This window comes from Fistularia commersonii, chromosome 18 (genome assembly GCF_037954325.1).
Source record: "Fistularia commersonii isolate RoL2024-O1a breed Wild chromosome 18, RoL_Fcom_v1.0, whole genome shotgun sequence".
In the NCBI taxonomy this organism is placed as follows: Eukaryota; Metazoa; Chordata; class Actinopteri; order Syngnathiformes; family Fistulariidae; genus Fistularia; species Fistularia commersonii.
Window position 1 is genome coordinate 9,571,599 of NC_141301.1, and position 16,256 is coordinate 9,587,854.

Below are 16,256 nucleotides of genomic sequence, written 5' to 3' on the forward strand. Positions count from 1 at the left end.
CAGAGCTATTCCACTAGATAGCATTAGAGAGCCAACAAACATGATTGAGAAAACAAAAAAGAATATTTATCTTGTCCAGCACAGTTCCACTGAACAGCAGAGTAGTCAACTTGGAATATAACAGATCTGAACAAAAGTTTTGTTTTTGCTCATTTTGTGTTCAAGATCTGGCGAGGAAACATGTCAAGTATTTGGAGGAACAGTTGCCGGAAAATAAATTCTTCTGACGCGTTGTAGAAGAATAGCACAAGGTTTATTGAACATAAAAAAGTAGGATGTGAACATTGCACACTTTATCAAAATATGCTAGACACATATGACATCATACAAATAGACTACCAATCAATAATGTCAATCAATAACATCACAGAACTATGAAAAAATGGTCGGAAACGCAGTCATGTAAAGTCCATTACAACCATCATCACCATCCACTGCAGTTTCTCATTCAGTGGATTGAAAACCTGTATCCCAACAAAGGCACATGTACCAGTGTAACATAAATCAATAAATTTGACCCAAAAAACAAACCCGAATGACATTAAAAATAATGATAATAACAATCATAATAATCCAGAGATGAGCTTTAACTTTAACATGGTAATGGGTCTATTTTTGTTTAGTTTGTTCCTTGTCAAAAATAAAGTAATGTCTTATCTTTCAAACACGGACCGACTTGGTGTGCACAGAGGCTGACCTGTAATTGATCTACAGTTACATGCTGATGCAGTTTAAAACAAAAACAACAGCCTCAGCAATCATAATGACATAACATAAACAAAATAATTACACACGTGATAACATGCTAGATGTAATTTTATGGTGCCACCAAGACCTGGTGTTATAATCTCAAACCCCAAAACCAGTGGAAACCTGTCTGTTGCTTGGTGCCTGATCGGACTCAAAAAAAGGGAGACATTAAGGCCATCTATGAAATGACTTCACCAGCCATAAAATATAGGCCAGCATTACCAGAAATTTCCCTCATTTGGACAAAACATGCTAAACAACCAAAATAAAACACTACATACCAAAGGCCTTGGGAACAATAAAGTAAAATAAATATTTTTTATAACACTGACTTTTTTTTGTTTTTTTATCAATCCAAGCCCTTGACATGTTTTAATTTAACGTATTGCACCGTAAGATATATTGCATAGGATATAAGCTGTTTACCAGCTCCTATTGCCCAGCCATGATACTGTGTGTGTTTGAAAATCTTTTAAACGCTCTGATCCATGATAATTTGGTGCTGAGAGCCAATTAGTTCTAGCTGAAATGATCCAACCCAAAAAATGGATTTCACGACAAACCCAGTGTGTATGCCGGCAGGCATTTGTAGCTTTACAGACCTAAACCTGTCAGTGGGATCTTAGCATTAAGATCTTATTTCCACTGTAGTATAAAAATTGAAAAAAAAAAAAGCTACTACCAGATACAAACAGTTGTGCTTATTACAGCCCACGTCTTCAGTGAGATGGCTAATCAGTTACCTGCTCCGTCCATCTAGCAGTCCTGGTTCTCACTGCAGGTTGAGGTCACTCCAGCCTTTGAGAGGAAGAGCTTGCCACTGGGACAGACACAGACCTCGTAGAGATCCTGGGTGCTTCCAGAAACGCCGCCCTCGCTCAGGGGCAGACTTGGCATGCGTACAGTCTCGGCATCGAGCACGAGCTGCAGTCAAAAACACATGCAGAGTGAGGGGTAGTTAGAGGACAGTGGAGTTGTGACATGGAAATACAGAGCACGAAGCGATGAATCTGTGCATCGGTCCATGGTGGAGGTATAATTAATAGAATCTGATTCAGAGGCGCTTCATTCCTAGATGAAGACAGTATTACATTTAGCGATGGCAAGTCATGCTCACTCTCGCTATCACTGAGGCATAAATAGCAAGAGATGGTGTTTTCTGAGCAACAAATGCTGTGTTTTAAAAGGGTACAGCCATTAAGTGACTGAAAAGAAGCACGTGATGGCCATTCAACTCTGCCGACAAATTTCCATACACTTAAATAATGCAATATGTTGTATATATAGCTTGTTAATTTAATGAATACAACTATTTACATGATTCTGTCAAGATTGACATTTTCCATGTATTAGTATATTTAGAAAATAAATCTGATTTAAATAAATAAATCTGATGACACTATATTATGTTATATTATCATTGCAGATAAACAACATTGTTTATCTGATTGCAGATAAACAATGTGTTGTTTAAAAAGAAGATATGTTAATGTGCCTCCTCACTCCTCACAGCAGTCTATTCTAGATACTGTTTACATGAATACTTCTTCGGAAATCTGGTAGTGATGTCGATCAAAACACATTCAAATTTGATCATAATCACACTCAGAGTGCGCTTCTACATACATAATAATAAACCAATCATTATTGAATTAATAGTTAACAGATTATTTAAACGGTCATGAAAATAGTGTAATCTGATAAAAATATGCATGTGTTGAAATCATAATGATGAGAAATCCAAAAGACACGCTGAGAGTTCAAACTATTTACCTCCTCTTTTGTGAATATACACAGCTTATGTGATCCAGCTTCTTCCAGAACTGCCATATTACAGTGTGTGTTATTATGTAGATTTGGTGTTTTTGCATTGAGTGCATTTCCAGCGTGCATCTCTGTGTTTGTGGTCATACATTCTTGTCGGTGCTTTTCTTCGGATAATTAAATCATGACAGTCAAAAGAAACCTTTTCCAGAAATTATGGATGAAAATGACTTTCCACATTATGAAATGTGAATGTTAATGAGTTCCTCAAAAGTAACCTGCAACAATCTATTTCTGTCTGAGCGCAGAGCAGAGTCGTACACAACAGCCCCTGCTTTGAACTGTGTTGTAGCATGTCGCTTGAAAAAGCAATTTACCATTTAATTATTGTTGTGATTTAAAAAAAAAAGAAGGGTACCACTAATGGTTATCTCACCAGTCCTACACCCGACTGCAGAATAACATCCATGTTGGAGGCGACTTCCACGTTGCCACCCAAGGCTTTGAGATGAACTCCTTTCGGTGCATCCATACTAAGGGAGCGGGTCGGCGACTCCAGCCTGAAGATAAACACCTCAGATTTTCAGAGCTACAATTGCTCTGCTTCTGTTACCTACCAAACACCACTCATTAAAGAATAAACAAATCAGAAATGCCATCTTTCAAGTAGAAAATAATTAAAATGCAGGTTGAGGTGTATTAAATGGTGATTTCTCGTAGGACACTTTTTCCACGACGGCCACACATGCAACCGAGTTGTGTGCTTTCCACCAATGTCTTGATGGTGAAATACTCACCTTAGGTCTTTTAAAAACTCAGACTTCAGCTGGGGGACCTCCACCGAATGCTGGAAGAAAGCCCCCTCTGGACCTGACGAAAAGAGGACGCCACATTTATACCTGGGGTGACTGCTTTTTCTTTCACTTCTAAGCGGCTTATTTTCCGGCAGCAGTGGAAGATTAAAAGCGTTTATTGTCACATGTACAGTATAGAAACGTGTTTCCCTTATACAGTGAAATTCCTACTTTGCTGTCCGTAGTATGCGGCTCGAAAGAGCTGATGCTAGATTTTTTTTTTTTTTTCTTACATCATAGTTTTCAGAGACCTTATTTGCACCCAGTGCTGCTGTTCTATCACCGTGTATCAAAAATAAACCCGCAGGGCACGATGAAGCTTTCAGCTAACACACGATCTCACATTAATCAGTGTGTGGCTGCTAAGCCACGGCAAAGCTGACACACATGCTGCAAGACATAGTGGGGGAATAAGGAATTGTTAGCCTGAAGTATAAGTTAAAGTAATGCGGGAGTTGAAGTGGTTATACCTGTGATGGTTTTACACAGTCACACAGGATAACAAACAAACTCATGATGTAAAATGCATCAACAACTGCATGACATGACGGATTATGAAATGAATGTATTAGGATGTTGCCTCAGCTTCCCTGCCTGTCTGCTCTTGTGGAGTTCCCATCTGTTATTTGAGCCCTTTCCTCCAAAAAAAAAAAAAAAAAAATTGAAATATTTTCATCCAAGGTATGTGATAATTTCAGGCGGGCAGTGGGTGGCAGCTGTTGGTTTACCTGTTATGCGGAGTTTGTCAGGTCCGATGACGGTCTGCTCACCATCTGCGGTGAACAGCATGTTGTCATTGTTGGAGTTGAGGAGCAGATGTCGAGTGTGTCCCTGAGCTTCTCGAGGACCTGCAACAATAACAACACCTGAAGGGGTTTGGATAAAATACTGCCAGCGAGACTTACTACAAAACCTCAAAGTCTGATCTCTTTGTTTTGCAGTCTTCTAATCTATGATGCTACACAATGGAAACTTTCTCCCATGCTGCATTTGTGCTGGGAATTCAAAGTATAAATACAACAAAGTAGGGAATCTTTGTTCCTCCGACTGCCACTTCTTTTCAAAGGAGTGCAGGCTGAGATTTTGAGAATAAGAAAAAAAAACACCTGAGTTGTGATCACCATCTCTGAATGTCAATCCAAAACAGCAAAAGAAAATTGTCTGTTTGGACAAAACAGCCAATATAACAAGTTTTGTTCCTGCTATATCAGCTCTTGTTGATGGTGACTTGCATCACCTTTGCACTTTGCTTCCACACTTTCACTATGCTACCACATTCACCACCTCACCCATTCACATGTTATTCCCTAACTCTGTCCCTTTTATCCTTGTTTGTCCCAGCCCGCACACATCCTGCCTATTTTTGTTTATTTATCTTATTCATTGCTATTTATTTTTGTCACTATTTATATTATTATTAAGTTCTGCTTCTGTATTTTTCACCCTTAATGTTCCTAGATGTTGTTATCCCTGATGTTGTTGCTGCTATTGCTGTTGTTGTCATCTGCTGTCTATTTATCTGCTGTCTATTCATTCGTGGATGTCTTGCTATCTTCTATCTTCTGCCTTTCTATTTATATTTATATTCATATTTATTTATCTTTTTTTTAACATTATTACTATTACGCTGCTGTGACAAAGGTATTTCCCCTATGGGGAGCAATAAAGTTTATCTTGTCTTATCTTATTGTGCTCTGCACTGCACACAGCGGTTTAGAGCTTCACCGACTGTGGCGCTACCGATGATCACCACAATATGCGGTTTAAATTTGAAAAGCCATTCTAGGAATCTTTTCTACCACGGTAAATGAACGACCTCTCTCGTTCCACCCACTCTTCCAATCCTGTCTGCGCTTATATCCTATCATGAAGGTTTCATATTAACCTCATAGCTTCTCCTGAGTCCTTGGGCTCTGTCATTTCGCAGGTTCCCAGGAGGCATGGCTTGATACGCTGCGACAGTCTTAGCCCCCTATCATTGTTTTCATTTTTATGAGAATGAAAGCTATTATGGTATCATGTGAGCTATTACCATGTAATTGTCAGCGCTTCTGTTAGTATAAGATCATTTGTGCCTGTCCCTCCAACCCGACCCCCCTTTCGGGAAATCTTTGTGTTTCTGCATATCATTTCAGAGTGTGGTCAAGAACTACTCTACATGGAAAGTGTCACAAGACAACGGAGTTTGTGCCATATAAATAAAATCTGACTTGACTTGAAACACAAAATGGGCATTGGAACTATTCGTCTTTAGCGGAGCGTGAATTTTGTGACTGGTTGAGGAGGGCAACTGATGGATTTATTTTCTTAAGCTAATTAGAGGGATGAAGATGAAGATCAGAAGAGAAGGGCATCCATCCAAATCTTACCAAGGGGGTCACAGCATGGCTGACTTTCTGAATAAGTTGTTGTGTTCCAAAATCAACGTCCTCTTTAGCACTTTTAAATTGAATTTCAGTCTCAGCATGAGCAAATTCCCTTCATTCTTGCAATAACTACAGAGAGTACTAATTTCCTGTCATAAACTGCTCCCTGATGAGTTGTGGCGCAAAAATACAAAGCACTGGCGTGTACATATTAAATATAAACCCTGGACATTTAAATAGTATCAGCTATATATATAAAACCAAAGTTATCCCACTTTAGCATCCTCTGCATCACTGTTAAAACCCAGCGAGAGAAAAAGTAACGCACAAAAATCACTCGGCGAGTTGTTTAACTTGCTTCAGCACCTACAGCTGTGAATCGGCATGTAATCTTCCCCTAACAACCATTAGAGTTTTGTTCACGGAGGACCGAGCTATGCTTTTTATGACTGGATGATCAAGGACACATAACAGCACAGTAAAACACTGCAATTAGTTGGGTCATTAGTTGGCATTTTAATTATGACAAAATGCTCCGATGCAGCTGTTAATGAGCCATAAAGGAAGCACAAATATGATCCTCCGCAGGCCTCTGGCCCTATATGTTATATAGAACTCTGCACAAGCAACACTGGAAAGAGGAATGTATTGCATTTAATCGGTTTTAAATGGAAATCTAAGGCATTATTATGGAAGGATGAGTTCTTGTCACTGCTAATGTTGGATAAGAAATTGCTGCAGGACAAGTGCATGAATGACTTCTGTATTGCCCTCGTATATCAATGGGACACTTTGTCAAGAACTTGTGCAATGTGCCTCTCAATGAATGTTCATGAGTCTCCTCTCAGCCTCTTACCAGTAGATATCCTCCCTGTCACGTCGCCATTTTCATTGCGGGCATTTAGGGAAACATTTTCCGAGGAGTGCACAAGCAGTGCGGAGTCCTGTGAAAAACAAAGAAAAAGATAACGATAATGATTCCACTGTGGACCTGTAACATAAAGATTGCCTGAATATGGATCTATGTTTATCATTTACTCTCCGAGCCACGCAATAAACTACTTGATCAAACAATTAAGGACTTAAAAAAGATGTCACGGACTTACTCTTATATTTTCAACTGTCAGATACTTTGGTTTATGACTAAATAGCACTGACATCAGTCTGAATTATGTTACGTCCTTAACTTCTGAAGAGGTTGACCAACTTCCCTGTTTTTATGTGGTTTGTGGCATAGAAAAAGACCATTTGTCATAAGTAAATATCAATAGATGATTTCCATATAAACTCTCAACTCTCAAAGTGATTTTTAAGAAATGTTGGTAATTCTGGTATCTAGTAGTCAGGGCAGCTCCGACAACATACTGTGTGTGTTTAGAAGTCACACTGATTTCCAACAGAAATAGTCATTTCCTAGATTGATATGACACCAGATGTTAATTAGCAAGAATTGTAAACTCAAAAATGGCTTTTAATGAAATGTAACTTTGTAACTTTGTATCTCATATGGGAAGTACCATATAAGAGTTGGAACAGTGGCCAGAAATTCATAAAGCACATCAGACAGTGTCTCCCCATAAATGAGAAATACACAGACTTTAATGGGGGCCCATAAAGTAAGAAAGAATGCTAAAAAATTGCTGCTAGGAGCAAGAAAAACCATAACATGTAAACAACGGTACCAAAGTGTTCCCATCTGCTGCTCGCAGGCGGGCCATAAACTACTCTCCACCACAAATTTCCCTGAGGTTAATCGGGAGCTCAATGCAGGACCCAGTATGCTATGTGGGACTGCCAAATCCAGTTCCTTCTAATATTTGTCCAAAAAAAAAATCCAGTCAGAAATACACGGTTCATTCACCCCAGTTGGGGGAGGAGTGTTTGAAAGTCCAACAGGAAATAAGCTGACTGATACAAATTCTTTATTAGCAGGAAGATGAAACGTGACGCTTTTGGACTTGTATAATCGATGAGAGTGTGATAGCTCACTGTGAAGAAAACAGAAGATGGGAGAAAGCAGAAGAAAGTGGGGGAGGAAAAGAAAGAAGGCAGATGGTGCACAAATTTCCAAAGGGGGAGAAAAATAAGTTTGCCTTACTTCTCTCGAGTGGATCTCTTGAGCGTAGATGGGCAATAAAAACTCTGACTCGCCATCTTCCAGCTTGACCCCATCAGAGTGCACTTGCAGGAGTCCCATTCCTTCCTGCAGTCACAGTCATTACTCAGGCAAAGGAGGAAACTGAATCTCTTAATGTTAAAATATTAATGTGAAGAAATTAAAAAGACTCATGGATTTCCAGAAGTGCCACATGTGTAGTTAATGTGAGGCAGGGTTTGGATGGTGAAACTTTCATTTGACTTTTGATAAAACTTGGTTCTATTTGAGTTGCCTTGAGATGGATCCTTTGCAAACACATTGGAATCTCTTGACACTCAGCTGTAAATCTGTTTAAAATCATCCATTGAAGCTAGGTGATGATATCAAACTACTTCTACAACAATTACTACAACTACTACTACTACTACTACTACTACTACTACTGCTGTACTGTGCTGCTACTGTATCTTTGACCACAATATATTAAATCTCAGCGACACTCATCAATAAAGCTGAGAAACGTTATTAAAAGAGTTGTCTGTTTGATGCTTATCAGCATAGCATTCATGCCTGAGCTGATATTAATGAAATACCAGCGCTGCATGAGACTTTGATTATTTTAATGGTTTCTAAAAATGTTTAAATATATGGAAACCCTGCATCATACTGGCAATTACTTTGACAAAGTATAACTATGTACTATGCAAACCAGACATATGTTAGAAGCTGGCTAGACAGTTGCTTGATATGCGTGTGTTCTGATTCTGTTGCTAAGTTTGCCATCTGGACATGAGACAGAAAGCTAAAATAACAAGAAAATATCCAGCCCCTCCAATGAAGTACCAGATAATTATATAGGGGTAGAATACTTCAGCTATTGCTATTACTATAAGAAGCTATAGTGTTTATAAAAGGGAAGTGACAAGGAAGGAGTAATGGACGGGGAGAAAAGAAGGGGGAAGTCAGACATACCGAGTTGAACCACATCACCCTCAGGATCCAGATGGTGAGGGCGAAGTTGACTATCAGGATGATGATGAGCAGCAGGACAAACAGGTAGAGGCAGCGCTTCCTCCAGCCATAAATGCCGATCTTGTAGATGTGTTCAGGTACCATCCTGGGCACACTGCTGCCCTGGGTGGTGGTGACATACTGCTCCCGCACCATCTGCTAACTGGGCCCAGACACCATGACAAAAAGAATACATTAAGTTGTTTTTCAGGGTAACTTTATTAATGTTTGAATGTAATCCAAAGTGACTGAAATACACATGCGGAGAGTTATTCAGAGGAAACCACTATATCATTTTTAGCCTGAGAGCTGCTTTCAAATCCATCTGCTGGAAGGAGGGCTTGTGATGTGACTGTAAACCAAGTCTACATTGAAAAACATGCACCCATGTGATGTGACTATAAACCAAGTCTACGTTGCAAATGCACACACACACTTACTCATCAGAGATGCGGGTGGCATATTGAGCCTATTTAAAATAATAGTTGCAGTCTGTTTTTCAACATAAGATGAGGGTGAAGAAATGTTTGCTAAAGGCTACTGCTAAAACCAAATGTAAACCTAGTGTTCTGTGAATTGCATCTGCAAATTATATATACATACATGTATATATATTTCCCCTAATATTTGTTACAAAACATTTGTGATATTGTTGATGATATATGAGAATACTTTGAAACAAGGTACATTCTTGTGCTTTTAAGATATTTGTTCATTCACAATAAAATAATGTGTTTCTAAAAGTCTTTTCCCAAACTATTTTAGATAATTTCTAATGACATTCAGAACTAATCTCCATCCGACCAAACAACGTAACAATTTAACAAAAATAATTTTCCAAAAAATTTACAAAAAAATTTGTAAGAATCTATTATTAATACATGATCAATACTCTTTGAATTTACTGTTTTAGTCAACTCGCCAGTAATTCACACACAGCCATTTCTACATACCTCATACTCATGTTTATGATTGTGCTGATTCAAAATTATGGATTAATAACTGAACTGCAATATGAGAGCAGTGTTTGCTTCTATGCACCACAAACTTTTTGTAACATCCGCTCTCAATTCACCATTACTATTGATCGGCGATCTTTCCAATATGTTGGATATTTTGTAATGGGGTATGATTTCCTGAGCACTTTCCTTGAATAGTTTCAAATCATGAAACCATGAGTTTCCAATTATGAAGTATCTGACAATACCACAGGAATCCATCACTATGACTGTTCACTCTGCGTGTTTTCTGATGTGGCTTTCAAATCTGTGGGTTTGACCCCTTTTGTGTTTCCTGTAGCTTCCTCACAGAATGTGAATTCAATGTTAGCCTCCAACCTTACTGTTAAACAAAAGGCTTCAAGTAAAAAAAAAAATCAGAAGTAAACACATTTTGTAGAAACTGAATAGAAGGCTTTGTTCACATTTCATTCATGAGCTTACATACAGATTCTGTGGATATCTGGCCAGTTGCTCCAATGGAAAACTTGGGCCAGTACTTCCAGCTGCTTTGCAAGAAGGCAAAAAAGGGAGGAAAATAAAGCGCATCACGGAAAAGAGACAATCGTTTTGGCAATGCAGCAGAAAAGCCAGCAGTTAAAAAAACAAAACAAAGCAGGGAATGAAGATGAGTACACTTCAAATCCTTAACATTTTCTGTATTCATTCTCAGGGAGTTCTCCATTTGGCACATTCAGACAATTTGACACAGTGTCAATAGGGAATGTCAGAGACAGATTTCATAACTACACACGACACAGTGCATCAAGTGCAGTGGAGCCAAGAACTGTGCAGCCTCACAGCACCGCACTGAGAGCAGCCTTGTCACTTCTTATAGATTAATCTGCATTAATAACCAGACACATTTTGCTGAGAAAACTACTTCCAGTGGGGACGAGGCCTCAGCAATATGCTGTCACTTGTAGACGGTTACAAGTCAATAAAACAGACGAGACACATAAAGACAGAGGGCAGCTTTTTCAAAAGCAACGTGCTGCACTAAATTTAAATGCAAAAGTTACCTGAACATATAGTTATGAAATACCTTTCTTTTTTCAAGAACCTGACACTCTCAACAGTAACTATGGCTAATTTACATGGAGGGCAGCTGTTTTGCCTTACTGCCACGGTAAAGGTGTTTTATGTTGCATTTAAGGACCTTGTTTTTCAAACCAAAAAGTAATTCTCCTGTGATCAGAGCAGATGTTCAACCCGTCCAAATTATCACACTGCGAAACTCATCGCTGGTGATGAAACAACAAAAAGACTAATAAACTGCACAATAACTGGTGTGCAAAAAAAAAAAGCCAAAACATACAAAAGTGTTTTTCTCTCAGTTATAAAATGAGATTTGTTTCCACCCTCAGAGACAAGATAAATATGCACCCTCTGCAGGACTGTGAGTTTCTCTGAGGTGAAAGGAGAAGATGCTAAAGGCCTCTGTAGGTGCTGAGACATGGTCTTGCTGCTTTCAGTGACACATGAAGAAGTGATAGCGTGATAGTGTAAGAGGGTGTGAGTATTTCTGAGACAAAGCCTTTCCATAGGACCTGACCCCTGTTTGGCGAGCCCAGTTGTGATGCAGAGCCTTTATTCCACCACTCAACAAAGGATTGTTGAGGGGAGAAAAAAAAGGTAGAAGAAAAATACAATGCTACCAAATATTGGGGAAGAGGAAGTGGTAGGAAGACAGACATCTTCTCAATCCTATTTATTTTAGTAGTTATACTGGTGACATATCATAGTCCACCCAAATTTTTTAACTGTGTTGAATTGACATAGATTTATCTGCCCTTCAGACTTTTTTTTTAATTTTCAAGAACATTTTCTAATATAAAAAATGAAACATTCATTCATTCATTGTCTATACTGCTTATCCTGCGCTCAGGGTCATGGGGGTACTGGGAGTGCTGGATCCTAGTCAATCACAGGGCCACATATGGACACAAACAAAACTGTCCACAGTCCAAGTTTTTGGAATGTGGTAGGAAGCTGGAGAAGCTGGAGGTAGAAAACACAAACAGAACAGCACAACACTCCACACAGAAAGGCACCCTGCCGATATTGTACCAGGGACACTCTTGCTGTGAGGTGGAAGTGCTAACCACTGCATAACCTTGCCACCTGAAAGATGAAGCAGCTGCTGTTCAATAGAACTACTTCAGTATTTCCCACACTGGGCAGGACAAATTTGTTGTTAGAACACATTTAATGTAACTGACAAGTCGATGCGCTCCACAGATCAACATGAAAAATCGATGGAAGACAAGAGGAATAATCCAATTCAGAGCAATCAGAGGTATAGAAAAAGAAATAGCCCTTTGGCTTGGATTAAGTCTGAATTCTTCTGGTTGTTTATTGAGGGCTTTGTCTGTAGGTTACCCTTCTGCCCACCCAGCAGCTGCTAGTCCCAAAAAAAAACTGACAATAGCCAAGGGGTATCGTAAGTTTGTACAGTGTCAGAAGTTCTTAATTCACTCATCATTCAATTTAAATATTTCTAAGGTAATTCTGTCAGATTAGGTTAAACGGTGAGTCCACCTGAGCCTTGAAGTTACACACTGAGATTCTTTTTTTTTTTAAGTTTCCATCCTGGCAGGACAACTTTGACTCAAAGGAAGGTGTCAGAGACAGATCTGTGAACACATTGGTGCCTGAGGCAAATTACATTTTCAATGTGTTATAAGGCTGATTTCCTTGCTTCCTTTTTACTCTTCAGGGAGAGAACACCAAATGTGATGTATATATCCATGTGTGATGTGCAGCAAATGTAGGTATATACAGAGTATATGCCCCGAACCATGACAAACACACACACAAAAAAATCTGAGAAAAGTCCTGTACTAATTCACCATAACTGGAATCCATCTAGTTTGTCACATGCAAGGTGTTAGAAAAGAGCTCTACATATTTGTTTGTTATTGTGACTTACTTTTTGAACCTTCCTATTTCACGCTATATTATAGTTACTCTTCACTCCCCACCAGAGCAAAATACTACCCTCTATTCCAGGAGATTGATTGACTGATTTGCTTTTAAATAAAATATGGTATATTTTTTTAAATCTGTCTCTCAGATTCATGTTTTTTTCTTTTTTATTGAAAACATCTCCTGTGATAGGATGCAGTGCTATTACTGCAATCATTTCTAAGCATCTAAAGATGGCTTGAGATTTAATAAATTACAGTGTAAAAATTATCTCACTTTTTACAGTATTTATTATTGATAAAAAAATCACCATCACTATGAAAAATATACTATTATAATATAGTGTAGACTTAATAAAGAGTACTTGTATCATACATGCAGTGTATTTTGCAGACAAAATCCGCTGTCCTATGTTTATATTTCTAAGTCAAGACTTGTAATGGGTATTTTAAGTCCACCGAATCGACTTAATTTATGGGTAACAGTACTTCACCACTGGACTTAAACTAAGCCAAGTGTGATTGACCAGATGGAATTCAGCAGTAAGATTTAATAACATGTGTGCAAACACTTTGACAAAATCAAAGCTGAGAACGGCATCTAACAGAACCTTAATGTTCACCAACTCCATAATGCAGTAGATGACAGTTTTCAAAGAAAATGTAAAAGCTGTTATTTCTACAAGAAAGGCATCCAAGTTATCAAACAGCTCCCAAAATTTGGGAATTAAAGGCAGCTTTAGAAAGTATTTGAAGCTGTTTAACACCGACCTTTTAAAATAAGCTCTGGTATGACAAGTCCTTGTTGAATATCGGTGATTCATCTGATATCAAGCGGCCAAAAAATTTGTTTTGTAACCTTAACTCGTCCGGGCACTCTGGCTGCTTTTATGCACCGAACGGTTCCTTCAAGAGTTGAGGCTATGGTTAAACAACCGATCTTGAGATGTTACTTTTTCAACTGAAACAGCAAAACCCTACCCAACACTTATTTATTTTTATTTTTTCTCGATAGCGTATGTATTTTTCTGACCATGCAGGATAGAAACGGAGGCAACCTGTAGCTGTGGATTGATGACTTGATCCACAGTGACAGACAGCGCATGCGCATTACTATTCTGAGTTAATGAACTAAACACTTCCTATTAAACCCTATTCAGCCTGGCTCTGCACCTTGGGCAGATGTGCAGTGAGGACTTCTTCATTATGATGTTAATGAATTTGATCTAACCTGCTGTCATGATTTTAAATGAAAGCAATAACAGGCCTCTGTACTCTGGGAAAGACTGCAAGGGGGAACCGGCTCTGTTACTTTTTCTCTGGTGGTATCTTTCTGCTCCAGTTTCAGTGTTACCAGCCCCAAAGCCGCAGATGAATCCTTCCATAGCAACAAAATAAACACAGCCCAGGCACCCTGCCTGCTCTAACGCCAGGAACGCTCAATTTATGGGATATGTGGAAGGTATAATATTTTTTCAATAGATCCATGCTTTTATTTAGAAGCTTTCCAATGAAAGACAGTTACTATAAGAACTTTTTAAACCTCTAACTGTTAAAGCACAATAGAGAGAACTAAAATCAAGTGGCAAACGCTGTGCAGCTCTCTAGAAAAGTAGTCTCACATACAATATGAGATAGTGTTGTGACCTCATGGTGGCTGGCGAGGCCATTTATCTTCAGGCACCCCCGCAATTAACCTCAAACAAGTGATGCTGGTTGCCTGGCACTTCCGTTTTGTCTCTGACCTCCGAATGAGAGCAAGAAGCAGACCTGACAAACTAAATTAATGTATGAAATCCATGGGGTACATTTGTAATGGAGAATCCAGAAAGCTTGACCTGACTCAAAGCCACAACTTTTAAAATTAGTTTAGAGAGTGTTGAGGAGCGGGAAGTGATTCAAGTGATATATACAGGGCTGAAGTTACTGTCCTATCCTGTCCTGTCTGTTGGGTGGTCGACTTGTGTCTCCAACTGCTGTGTTACCTGCTAAATATAGGACATGGTATTGTGAACTAAATTTAAAAAAGTGCCATGCGCACACACACACACACACACACACACACACACACACACACACACACACACACACACACACACAAAACCTCTGCTGGAATGAATAATGAAGTTATTTTTGTGTGTCAGTATCTCAGTAATGATGGCCATGTATGGTTAAGCTGCAGTCAACTAAAAACCACTTTACTAACGCTATACTACAGTACAAGTGTAAATTCGGCACATTCACATGACTACATAAAAGGAGACAGACAAGAAGCAGTGCAGCAGGTCAAAGGTTACATCGTAATCTCCAGGAGACCACAAAAGAGAATAAACGGCAGACGGAAAAGCAAGAGCACTTACGGTTGTGCGTTGAAGCACGGCGGTCCTTTCTACTGCGCAGCACTCGAGTTGGTGAGAGCAGCTTGTGAAGCAGCAGTGGTTGAGCTCCTCACACGTCTGTCAACCACTCAACAGCTGCGTGCCATAAATCCAGCTATGGAAGTGGCTTGACTAATCAACACGAGGCGGCGCTCCCACTACCCTGCATACCCACTCTGTTTTTCACCCTTCCTGCAGACATTTGAATATCATCTGTGAGTGTGAGAGAGAGAGAGGGAGAGAAAGAAGAGGGTGGGAGGGGGAGGAACAGTAGAATTAACCATCAGTGGAGAGGCTCAGTCTCACAGAACAGACGTAGTTATTTATCATGGACACTGGTGAGTCACTTCCATGGGCCGAGCCGAGCCTCGACGTACGCTTCGCTCAAGGCTCTCACCATAAAGTGAAGCTGCCCTTTCAGATTGCTCCGCTCTGTGATGGTCAGCAGGATGGTTGGACCTTGAAGAGGGCAAATGTGAGCAGAGAGCAAACTACAGCAAGTAAAGTGTATTCATGCACAGGAGAGGTACAAGGTTAAACATGATATGGAAATGGATTAAGCTGTAGTATCGTATTAATTGGATACTACAGCTAACAATTTTAAAAAATGCTTCTCATTATCAACACCCTATTCAACCAGTGAAGTTCATTAAAATTAATGGGAAAAAATCCAATAAATTAAAATGCCATAATTAAGGGCTTGAGGCCTTTAGTCATCTTCTATAAAATTGGTTGAGCAAAGTAGCAGATACCATACATATAATAAACACGTGCAGATAAAGACTCTATTCAATCCTTTGTTTTGAATGACAGTTGTTATTATGAAAACAAATTTACAAGACAGCATGCATTGTAGCTTAGATGGCATTTTAATTAAAAAGCTGGATCAGTGATATTCTGATGACACAACTATTGAGATGCCTAATAGATCCCACTGTTAATTAAAACTTCAAATTCCTGATTGAATAAAATCTCCTCCTTATTCATCAAAGCATACTCAGAAAAAAAAAAACAATAAAATATAGGACTTTGTGTGATGCGTTCTTGCTAACAGAAAAAACGCTTTTTCTGGACCAGGAACCTTTTCCTCCAGCCTTCTGCATGGTTGTT

The 16,256-nt window shown here is 39.1% G+C and overlaps 1 protein-coding gene across 1 annotated transcript; it reads right to left on the reverse strand.

Moving 5' to 3' along the window:
• Positions 1 to 231: 231 nt before the first annotated feature.
• Positions 232 to 15,346, reverse strand: sgcg (sarcoglycan, gamma). Its single transcript, XM_086164205.1, has 8 exons — positions 15,129 to 15,346; positions 8,805 to 9,006; positions 7,833 to 7,937; positions 6,591 to 6,678; positions 4,097 to 4,216; positions 3,312 to 3,384; positions 2,951 to 3,074; positions 232 to 1,674 (listed from the first exon to the last, which is right to left on the reverse strand). The coding sequence occupies exons 2-8, from the start codon at positions 8,997 to 8,999 to the stop codon at positions 1,507 to 1,509; spliced, it is 873 nt and encodes a 290-aa protein (XP_086020331.1). The 5' UTR covers positions 9,000 to 9,006; positions 15,129 to 15,346; the 3' UTR covers positions 232 to 1,506.
• Between the last annotated feature and the right edge of the window lie 910 nt (positions 15,347 to 16,256).